General features: G+C 38.0%; 1 protein-coding gene across 2 annotated transcripts in view; it reads right to left on the bottom strand.

Moving 5' to 3' along the window:
• Positions 1–12,392, bottom strand: part of TMC2 (transmembrane channel like 2) — an 86,754-nt gene that overhangs the window by 18,696 nt on the left and 55,666 nt on the right. For both annotated transcript variants that reach the window (XM_056520624.1, XM_056520626.1), the window contains 5 exons: positions 12,137–12,284; positions 7,568–7,756; positions 4,753–4,932; positions 4,503–4,658; positions 2,596–2,724 (listed from right to left, as the gene is read on the bottom strand). In XM_056520624.1, the coding sequence (XP_056376599.1) occupies positions 2,596–2,724; positions 4,503–4,658; positions 4,753–4,932; positions 7,568–7,756; positions 12,137–12,284 (802 nt within the window). The remainder of the gene's footprint in view (positions 1–2,595; positions 2,725–4,502; positions 4,659–4,752; positions 4,933–7,567; positions 7,757–12,136; positions 12,285–12,392) is intronic.

Below are 12,392 nucleotides of genomic sequence, written 5' to 3'. Positions count from 1 at the left end.
ATATGTGCTAAGGCTACCTAATGTGGGGTAACTGTGCTATGGCTATGTGGGGGATCTGTGCTACGGTTACCTAATGTGGGGAATCTGTGCTAAGGCTATCTAGTGTGGGGAAACTGTGCTATGGCTACCTAATGTGGGGAATCTGTGCTCAGACTACCTAACGTGGGGAATCTGTGCTAAGGCTACCTAATGTGGGAAAACTGATATGGCTACCTAATGTGGGGAATCTGTGCTAAGGCTACCTAATATGGGGTAACTGTGCTAGGGCTACCTAATGTTGGGAATCTGTTCTACGGCTACCTAATGTGGGGAAACTGTGCTATGGTTACCTAATGTGGGGAAACTGTGCTACGGCTAACTAATGTGAGGAAACTATGTTACCTAATGCAGGGAAACAGCTACCTTCCTAATGTGGGGAAACTGCGGCCTACCTAATTCTTCCCCCCCCCCCCCAGCAGTAGCACCCCCATCATCTGTCAGCTCATGCTATTACCACACGGGGGTAGGGGGAATGTGGGGGGCGCATGATGGGGACATTATATGTGAGGGGCGCATGCGGCCCAGCCTCACCCAGCCACTACCTCCAGTGGCCCCCAGATAATTTGAGTTTGAGAACCCAGGTTTAAAGCGTGCTCACAAGCTGGGCATGCTTCATACCAGGTAGGTCCCGGTTGCTATCAGCAGCCAGGACCCACGGTCAATGCCGGACACCGTCGATTGGGCCGATGCCTGGCATTAACACTTTAGATGCCACAATCCATGTTGATTGTGGTGTCTAAAATGCGGATTTAATGGTGCTGGTTAGCTCATATCGGGACATCCATGGTGAAATCGCAGGTCCTGATCAGCTGAATGGATGGCGGGAGGGCCCTTATCTGCCTCCTCACCATCTGATCGGTGCTCTGAAGCTCTGGCCAGGCTCTGCAGGCTAGAGCAGCAGAGCACCGATAACATTGAGCCAAAACTCAGCATTGAACACTGTATGCAATTGCAAGATTGCATGGTATAGCCCTCTATGGGGACAAAAAAAAAAGGTAAAAGTAAATTAGGGGTTAATAATTTCCTAATTAAATTAGGGGTTAATAGTTTCCTATTTGAATCCCCATTTTTTAAATAAAACAATGTAATAAAAAATAAAGATAATCATATGTGGTACTGCTGCATGTGTAAATGTCCAAACTACTAAAATATAAGGTTAATTAAACTGAACGGTCGATGGCGTACATGTAAAAAAAACCATAGTCCAAAACTGCGCATTTTTGGTACCTTCATATACCATAAAACAAATTTAAAAAAGTAATCAAAAAGTACCATCAAAATATAGATGATACTGATAAAAACTACAGATCACGGCACAAAAAAATTTGCCCTCATACATCCCCGTAGGCAAAAAAATTAAAAAGTTAAAGTGGTCAGAAGATGACAATTTTAAGCATGCTTATTTTGGTGCATGTAGTTATGAGTAGTAGTAAAATTAAATAAAATCTACATAAATTAGGTATTCTTGTAACTGCATGGACCTACAGAATCAAGATAAGGTGTCATTTTACTGAAAAGTGTACTGCGTAAAAACGGAAGCCCCCAAAAGTTACAAATTTTTTTTTTTTTGCAATTTCCCCCCACAAATATATATATATATTTTTTGGGTTTCTCTGTAGACTTGTAGACTTTGCTATGAAATTATTGATGTAATTACAAAGTTACACTGGTTACGCAAAAAAAAAAAAAAGAATAAAAAAGCCCTTATATGGGTCTTTAGGTGCAAAATTGAAAGTGTTATGATTTTTAGGAAAAAACTAAAGTGCAAAAATCCAAAATTGGCCTGGTCCTTAAAGGGGCACTCCCCGCGTGCTGTGGGGTCAGCCCTGCCCCCCTCAATGCAAGTATATTGGAGGAGGGGTGATGGCTGCCACGCCCCCTCCCATAGACTTGCATTTAGAGGTGTGGACAGAGTGAACAGAGTTCAGAACTAAATGTTCCAAAAGCTAACCAGTGGAGTACCCCATTAAGGCCAAAATGGGCATGGTCCTTGGGGGGGTTAAAATCTAATTTTAGACAAAAAAAATGTTTAGGGAGACTGAATGGGTTCTGACTTCACATGGATGGGGGGGGGGGGGGGCGGCAGAGGAAAATGCTCACTATGCTTGCTATTGTATTATGGGCCTCTTCCTGGTGGTTGCCTTAGCTATTTATCCACAAATTAAATAGCTAAAAAATGTTCATGTTGTTATAGAATCCACTGTTTTCTTCTAGTTTCAATAGATATCCTGTAATTAATTGAGTTTTAGCAGCAGTATTGAGTGTTGTACTATATATTTTTTTCATCAGACAGAGCATAGTCTTTCTGCTCATTTTCTTTATGAAGTAAGTTTATCGAACTATGCAATGCAAAGACTGTTTTGTTACATTAGCTTGTGAATGTAATTTGCCAAATAAGAGCATTGGTAATGCAGACCTAAAGATTTTCTCCTTTCTCCAATAATTCTTTAAGAAATGTACAATAAGCAAGAAACAAAAGAAAAGCAAAAAGTCATATGCATAAAAACTTAACCTACAATAAAATAAATAGGATTATTGAGACGTGGAAGTACTTACAAACCCAGCTTCCAGGTCCCAGCACCAACAGTAGTTCATGAATCTTACAAAACAGGCACGAAGGAAATCTCCTACTAGGATAGTGACGTATGTCACCAGAATGTCCGATACTGTCAGTCTTACAAATTCCTATTTTGGGAATCAAGCATCGACAGAATGGAATATGAGACATCATCTGGGTGGGATTTAGTCTGACAGTTAGAATAATATAAAAATATAACAAGTACGTAGTGACATAATATTACTACTTGGTACAAATTTGATGAATTCAGATTAAAAAATATAAATATATGCCTGAAATCCTGATAAGAAGCTCTATCTAGCCTTGGGCTTATTTTAATCACTTTTTAGCTTTAAGGCACAGACCATTTTCAAACATAAGACATTGATTTTTTTTTAAATTATTTAATTGCATATATAACAAATTTGAATCTTCGAAAAAAAAAAAAAATTTATAGAAATATTTAACCTTTTTTCTCTAAAATAGCTGCCTGATTATGACGCGGAAGAATTAGCTTACACTACCAGAATCTCAATTTTTGCCACCCAGTTTGTAATCGTGAAAATCTCTTCTATAAAATAAGTAAGATGTTAAGATACTGAATTATTTAGTGTCATTATGTCCAATTTAAAATCTATTGAATGAAGCATAATCCCCTTTAAACATAGACGTAGGCTATGATTAAGAGCTTACTACTTGAAGCTGGTAAGAACACTTGTCTGTTATTATCTCTTTATGGCAGACAGGGTTTCTAGTAGCAAGCTCTTAATCATAGGCATAAGCATGATTTAGTGCTTACTCAAGACCTGTCTGCAATAAAGAAATATGGATTTTTGCCATTTTGCGTTAAGCTTCTATGTCAATGTGCTGTGCCCTACAGCTTTGTAACATCAGCAACAGGGTGCACAAAGTCCAATGTCTGGGTTTTATGCTGCATGGAGGATAAGTGAAATCACTTATCCAAGTATGGATGTGTAGAATGGTGCCCTATGTCCATACTTTGAGAAATTCCGCTGATCTTCATTTCTATGCTGTAATTCTACCATTTCCACTTGGAGTTCAGTTACAGATGCTGGCCGCCATAAGGACTCACAGTAAAGAGACTTACTTGAATGCCCTTAAAGGGTACTCCACTGGAAAACTTTATTTTATTTTATTTAAATTAACTGGTGTCAGAAAGTTAAAAAGATTTGTAAATTACTTCTATTTAAAAAAAAACTCGTAATCCTTCCAGTACTTATCAGCTGCTATATGCTTTTTGAATTTCCTTTCTCTCTGACGACAGTGCTCTCTGCTGACACCTCTTTCGATTTTAGGAACTGTCCAGAGTAGGAGCAAAGCCCCATAGCAAACCTATACAGTTCCTGACATGGACAGAGGTGTCAGCAGAGAGCACTGTGGTCAGACAGAAAATAAATAAAAACATTTAAAAAAAACTTCCTGTGGATCATACAGCAGCTGATAAGTACTGGAAGGATTAAGATTTTTTTAAAGAAGTAATTTACAAATCTGTTTAACTTTCTGGCAGCAGTTAATAAAAAATAAAAAAATGCTTTTTAGTGGATAATGGTACCCAGATAACACAGTTGTTTTCTGTTCCTTTTTTTGCACAAATTTTCTGGATTTAATACTGTACATTCTGTTGCTGTAACATGGATAATCATGCTACTGTATGTAACCTCAGGCTATGCTTACATATTATATCATAATGTTATTTTTCTAATCAGCGTTATAAAAAATACAGACCCAATTTATCATGCTCTCACTGTAGATACTAGAAATTCAGATTTGCCTTTGGGACATTTAACAGGGGGATAAAAATTCCAGAAATTAGAACTGGTTTACTGCTATCAAAAGAGAACATAGACAGCATATTATGTTGGGATAATGCCGTAACTATACTTACAACTCCAACATTAGTTTCCCAGCAGGGACCCCTAGGGACATCAGCAGGATGTAGTGGCGGTGGTGTGGTGTCTGTTCCATTTATGTTGGTACTTGAATTGTAGTAGTTGTATAAAGTCCAATAAGTAATATTCTTTATGGCTTCCTCTTGAGCTAGCTGCCACAAAATGAAACATAACAATGGTTTTAGATACTGTCTGATGCATGTATGTATAATCAGCTGTTTGAGTAGCGGGTTCTTCAGTTCTTACTTTCTCATTAACATCATCCATCAAAGCCAGCAAGAATGTATATAGATTGCCAAGAAACAAAGCAAATATTCTTCCTAACTGCCACTTCAATGCCACCCGAGGATGGTAATCTTCTAAGTTTGCAATTGTTTCAAAAAGTGGGGGGCAGAACATTCCAAGCAAAGACATCACTATCTCAACCTGCAAAATAATCACAGGAAAGAAGCACGTTAAAATACTGAGATGACAATTCTTAAAGGAGACTTAGCAGAGGAGATTTTGTAAATGTAACTTCTAGTTTTCTAATATTACTTTATATGTTCAAGTTAAATTAAAGGGCAAACGCTGTGCATAACACAAAGATTGAAAAACATCACCAAAGAGAAAATCTATATGTTGTGCACTGCCCACTTGCACCCTACACTTGCCTAACCAGTGCATATGTTTTGCCTAGTGTTTCTATAAGTAAGCTAGATAAAGATATTGATGTAGATGATAATTGAGTACATTGCTACCCTGCACCATGACAGTATGCTTCAAATTTCTAGCCATTTCCATGGACAGCTGTACTATTAAAGCTTAGGGATGGTTGGTGTTGGCACTGTAAATAGGCTGAGGCCAACAAACCCTTTCTAAGGGATGGAAATTGCCAAGTTACAAAAAAATTTAGCCCTGCTGATCAGTCTTCTAGATGCTATGGTCATTATGGTCATTATTAAGTGGTTTTACAGTTCGGGGTTCCTCTCTACTACCATGATGCCATTGCAGGGTGCCAATCGGTTGTAAAGATATCCAGAGGCCTAACAATGGCCCCCAGCTCTCTCATGTACAAGAAGAACACAAGTGAAGCAAAATGGTGTCCAGCTCTCAAACGATTAGATTAAAAGTTCAAACTTCAATGGTCCATATTAAAAACACTTAAAGAAAAACACCCAGTGAGAATATGAAAACCCCATACACCGACGCGTTTTGGACCATAAGGTCCTTAATCATGGCAGTGGAGGATACTATGCACAGACCTTATATACCCTAGATTCAGATGCACATGTTTGCTGGGAACCTCTCATACACCATCTGGAAGTTGGAGTCTGACCTCACTTCCTGGGAGGGACCAACACGGCCAGGTAAGTTAAACCATTAATGTAAAAAAAAAAAAAATCATTATATATTGATAAACAAAACATGGAATAAACGTCAAACCAATAGCAAAGAAATCTTTGCAATGACCTGTCATATTTCTACTGAAAATTTTTATTTAACATTTTACTGTATTATTGTTATTAACAATGATGATTAGTTAGATTCTGGTTCTTTGCTATTGGTTTGCCGTTTATTCCATGTTTTGTTTATCAATATCTAATGATTTTTTTTTTTACATGAATGGGTTAACTTACCTGGCTGTGCTGGTCCCTCCCAGGAAGTGAGTGCAGACTCCAACTTTCAGATGGTGTATGGGAGGTTCCTGGCAAACATGTGCATCTGAATCTAGGGTATATAAGGTCTGTGCATAGTATCCTCCACTGTCATGATTAAGGACCTTGTGGTTCGAAACGCATCTCACTGGGTGTTTTTCTTTAAGCATTTTTGATATGGACCATTAAAGTTTGAACTTTTAATTGTTTGGGAGCTGGACACCCTTTTGCTTCACTTGTGTTCATCTGATACCGATGAAACGGCTCGGCCTAGTCCCTGCTTCCGGGTGCTCGCAGATTGGACTACTATAAGCGGTGAGCTGGCTGAATTTTTCTTTGTTTGCATGTACAATTTGGCACAATTTAATATACTATCTTTAAAAGTAACAGCCAGGTATAATACATTGAAATACAAAAATAAGTTAAGGCTCTTAAAATGTGGTCACAGAAAAATAAATGATTAAAAAGAAATAATAATATTTTTATTGTGATAAAGCTGTAAAGCATAAAAAAATCTGTTATCTCTATGACCTGAAAATTTTTATTAATAATACTGTGTGTGGTGAACACTCTAAAAATGAATTCCAAAGCACAATGAAAGAACAGCTGTTTTTTCGTTTCCCTAACAGATGTGTACAATTTGTTCAATAAATTATATGAACCACAAAAATAACTCAAAACTAAAAATATATAGCTCATCTGGCAATAAACAAACAATTATACAATAATAATAAAGTTAAACATTTCTGAATGCATTTATAAAAAAAAATACTAAAAAAAATTGCAGAATCCTTAAAGCAGGCTGTCATTTCAGGTAACTTTTCAGAATATGCTGTCATGTGTGTACATAAGAAGTAGCACTATAGAATGTGTAACTTGTAAATGCAATTGTTCTTCATGCTTCATCTGTAGTTTTCAGTTGTCCTTGAGCTGGATAGTGGTGCTTAATGTCTGTGATGTCTGCCATACACACACAAGAGCGGATCCTAATCTTCTATCTCTTTATAGTTAATGCCTAAAAGAAGCAGCAGCATGGAGGACAAAGTAGAGTAGAGCAGTACCAAGTAGTCTAGGCTATTAATCAAGCTCTGGGGTAGGAACTGGGCTGGGACAATGGGTAGATTGAGGTAGTCATATGCCTAGGTTTCCACAGAACACCCTGCCAGGGGATGGCATAACTAGTGGTCACTATCACCGAGAAAAGGGAGTTAGCTATGTGAGTTCCACTTCCAACTGCAAGCGCATTCTTAGGACACGCATACAGTTAAGAGCTTTCTCTTTTATTGGCGATGATGAAAACACTAACAAAATTTTTTTTCCTAAAGGCCACAATAATCTGTATCCTGAGATGGCTAACCATAAATGATGGAGTTTTTATATTATTATCATACCATTCCAGCTTATTTAACAAAATGTTTTATTACCTCATTTCTTTCATACCAGCCAACATTCTGCATCTTAGAAAATGTCTGTGAGCGTTTAACAACAAAGTAGATAAGATAACCACTGCCACACAAGCAGCAAATTATCATTACATTGGCCAAGACCCGGAGGAATCTAGTAAGATGAATGTTTTCATCCTTATGGCTTTCCTCTTCATCTACAATAGATTCCTGAAGGGAAAAAGACATAATACAGAACAAAGTACATAAATCATTATCTCTTGGAAAGAACATTAACAATCATACACTGTGACAACAAAAAATAACCCTATGTAAGGATTCAGTACTATATGATTTAGACTTCATACATGATCACATTAATCCAAAAGGCCAGCACTTGTTGGATGTAAAATTCTTCTTCATTGAGGATCCCTAAAATAGTGTATAACAAATGAATAAAATCACAAAAGCATCCCTGGGAATGCTCAGAAGGACACGTTTTGAGTCCTTCGACTCTTAATCACATGTAGATACAATTTACAAACTTAGGTGACTTAGGTGAACATAGGGAGGGGGGAGCATGTCACTTCTCCACCCCTAACACACCAGGAATAAATCACTTTTACAATCCATAGCAGAGAACAAAACTTTTAGTATACTCTTGTATCTGCAATGTGAAAATAAGGCACCAAAAGAGAAAACAAATTTATATTGATAGGTTAAGTTCATCCTACTATTCAGGGCCCTTGGCTGAGAACAATTCAGCAGGTTAAACCAAAAGACTTCCCTGTCATGGAGTGCTCTCAGTCCGTCTGACCACTTTTAAACCCGAAAAAGAAAATTCAGAAACATCACCCCTATGGACCCCCAGAAAATAACAGGATGCATTGAAGATGTTCACATTTTTGGGATTTACTGCACCTTGAAGGTGCTTTTGAATCATCTTCTTTTAAGCAGTACTCCAGTGGAAAACAAATGTTTCCAAATGTAACTAGTGCCAGAAAGTTAAAGGGGGATTCCACACCTAGACAGCTTATCCCCTATCCAAAGCATAGGGGATAAGATGTCTGATGGCAGGGGTCCGGCAGCTGGGATCCCCGCGATCTCTGTGTAGCACCCGACGTTTGTTTAGAATGCTGGGTGAGGACGGCGGGGGTCATGACGTCATGGCCACTTCCCTCGTGATGTCACGTCATGTCCCCTAAATGCAAGTCTATGGGAGGGGGCGTGGCAGCTGTCACACCCCCTCTCATAGACTTGTGTTGAGGGGGGGCATGACGTGACGTCACGACCCCCGCTGCCGCTCCAAGCGTATATATATATATATATATATATATATATATATATATATATAAATAAAATATATGCTTCCAGTATTTATCAGCTGCTGTATGCTCCAGAGGAAGTTGGGCAGTTCTTTCCAGCTTGTCCACAGTGCTCTCTGCTGCCACTTCTGTCCGTGTCAGGAACTGTATAGAGCAGGAGAGGTTTGCTATGAAGATTTGCTCCTGCTCTGGACAGTTGCAGAGAGGTGTCAACAGAGATCACTGTGGTCAGACTGGAAAGGACTACACAACTTCCTCTAGAGCATACAGCAGCTGATAAGTACTGGAGGAATTAAGATTTTTTTAATAGAATAATTTACAAATCTGTATAACTATCTGGCGCCAGTTGATTTGAAAACCTTTGTTTTCCACTGGAGTACCCCTTTAAAGACTTTTTGTGCTGCCAACATTGTGTGATACAACAAAGTAGTAGGATTTTTAACTATGTATTATAAGAGATATGAAAGTCAAAAAAACTCTTAGAGCCTCCATATTAAACTAGAGGCCTTAAGAGGTGTAATGAAGCCCCGTGAACCATGTTGTAATTACTTCATCCATGTTCATGGGGTGAAGAGTGAATGTGACAGTTACTAATTATATTTGGTAATTATATTATATGGCCCCTATAAGAAGTATTCCATTGGACCTTTATAGCACGTCAATTTTAACACTTAGGTGGCCCACTGCAAAGGTTTCATGAACATTGTTTATTTTCCGAAGGTTGTACTAGGCCCTGCCTCATAGAAGCTACTGATACAGCATTGTTTATATATTCTGGGGCATATTTACTATAGCAAATTTGCCAATATTCTGTGTAATTTGCATTGTAAACTGACTTACATGACTTGCATTACATTTATATGATTAAAACATTCTCAGCCGTCAACACATTTGCCTGTGTAACGGGGGATGTGTGGCTGGGATTCTCTCATGCAGATGTTGCTGTTAATTGTGAATTCTTGTATTGGTTTTATTTTTCAATGAAGATGGAGATAAGCTAAACTTTCATGCAAAGCCTTTTAAGGGGTTTTCTGGGAATTCAATATTGATGGTCTATCCTCGGACAAAAATATTTTCACAGGAGCTAAAGCTACTCATCACATGCCACATTACTAGTGTTTATGGTTGTAATACTAGTTTGACACTAAGTGGTGTGTATTAAATTATACATTTAATAGGTTATTAATAAATGTTATAATATTAATGGGGGGTTCTTAGTTTTGGGTTTATTCCTCAGGGGCTGACTCCTAAAGGGTTAATGGGTGGATGCATATTTATTGAAGACAGGAATAGGTAGTGGTGGCCTCTTCTATGAGGTGTGCCTGATTTTAGACACACCTAATGCTCATTCTTTTACAGCCTCCTCATGTAGTGACTGCAGAGCATGAACTGTTTAGAGAATTGGTTCCACCTCCTACCCTGGGAAAGGGGATTGAGTTAAAAAACAATTGGACAGAAGTTGAACATGTGACAAAACACACTTTTGCAAAGGCAATGAATCCTAGATTTTGCAAACCTCACTTTGTACTCTGCATGCTTTACTGCAGAAATAAGAATATGCATAGGCAATGTGATAACACATATATATATAGACCACCAGCACTTCAGACACATAATTGACTCTCCATCAAACCCTAAAAGGCTACAGCCACCTGAAATAAGTTTGGCATAGCAGCTGGCACAGCTGTACTAGGCCACCACACTATCAACCTGCAGCAGGTACCTTGAAGACCAAGGTAACTCATAAAGAAGTGTGTGGAATGTTAAAGGGGTTTTCTGAGACATTGATATCCTAATAATAGGCCACAAATATCAGACTCCCACCAATCAGAAGATTGAACAGACTGCTGTGCTCCAACTAGGGTTGCAGTCATTTTGTTGTTTACCAGGCAGCCCAATATTGGTTATTATCTGCAATAGGCAGAAGCCTTTATATAACTTACTAGTAGCAGATAAAGTTAGGGGATATTATTATTATTAATAGCAGTTTAGAATAATACATGTTACAATGGAACAAAGAATGCCCTTTAAAAAACTTGGGAACTGATCCATTCACAAATAAGCACCAATGTGATAGCTAGGTGTTAAGTAGTACACCGACACCTAGTGGTTATTAATAGTATCTCTTTGTTTGTAATTCAGTGCAATAAAGAGTGTTTTTTTATTGGAAGGGGGGTTATTTAGTTAAGGTTTACGCAAAAGGGCTAGATATTTCGCATCTATCCTAAGAATAAGCCATCAACGTTAATGAACCGGAAACCTCTAAATAAGTTTTAATTTAGCTTGGTGTCCCATGTATTTACTGCTGTGTAACAGTAGGTACAGGTACTGCTTTGTAACAGTAGGTGTTAGTCATTGTGTTAGGCCCATAAGGGTTGTCTTCAACCTATCCACAGACTGATTATAGAGTCTTAAGACCTTTTTACATGGGACAAATATTCACATTAGTTTGTGTGCTCATCCATTGAGTGCCTATTGTGTGCTCATCCATTGAGTGCCTATTGTGTGCTCATCCATTGAGTGCCTATTGTGTGCTCATCCATTGAGTGCCTATTGTGTGCTCATCCATTGAGTGCCTATTGTGTGCTCATCCATTGAGTGCCTATTGTGTGCTCATCCATTGAGTGCCTATTGTGTGCTCATCCATTGAGTGCCTATTGTGTGCTCATCCATTGAGTGCCTATTGTGTGCTCATCCATTGAGTGCCTATTGTGTGCTTATCCATTGAGTGCCTATTGTGTGCTTATCCATTGAGTGCCTATTGACATGCTCATTGGCGCTTGTATTTGACAGTTATCGATACATGTAAAAAGGACCCTTAGTTTGGTCAGCCCACATTGTTTAACTACTCTAATGTTCAACATCAGAGAAAACAATATATGATGGAGGTCAACTTAGAAAAACAGGAATACATTTTTTAACATCCTTCCTAAAGCATTTGAGAAGGGGTGGTGTTATACAGGCAACAAATTTATAAAAATATTTTTTTTCTATATGAAACTTCCTAGCTGTTCAGAAAACATACACTTGTTTTATTTAAAATGTTCCTCCATGTAAATTCCTATTCTCTGGTGTTCTAAACTCTCATCTCTAATACCTTAATTACTTTTCCGTTCACATGAGTCTTTGTACTGAAAAATAGGTAAACTGACAATAAAAATTGATTGTAACCGTGAATTGTTGGCTTCATTTACACTAATGAAGAAACGTGAATTATGTTCTGTATTGATGTCAATTAATACTGCCCTTAAGCATCCAGATTAATAGACTTTTGTTTTGTTTTTACCTTGAAGCTGGTAGTTATGGATGCAAATTTGTTATCCGCTGTCTCCGGGTTTCCTATTAAGTAATCCCAGCTAGTAAACATTTTAAAGCTGAAATTAAAATTCCCGTCATCTCCATCATTTGTATTTTCATTAGCGTTACTTGCCATCCTGGAAGACAAAACATCAAAGTGTAAGTAAGAATGATAACCCTATTATAAGAGCGGTAGCTATAGGCAGCTAGAATGTCATATTTAGCATTCCTCATGTATTTTTTCG

The sequence above is a fragment of the Hyla sarda genome, chromosome 5 (assembly GCF_029499605.1).
Source record: "Hyla sarda isolate aHylSar1 chromosome 5, aHylSar1.hap1, whole genome shotgun sequence".
Lineage (NCBI taxonomy): Eukaryota > Metazoa > Chordata > Amphibia > Anura > Hylidae > Hyla > Hyla sarda.
This window is presented reverse-complemented; position numbering and strand designations above follow the sequence as displayed.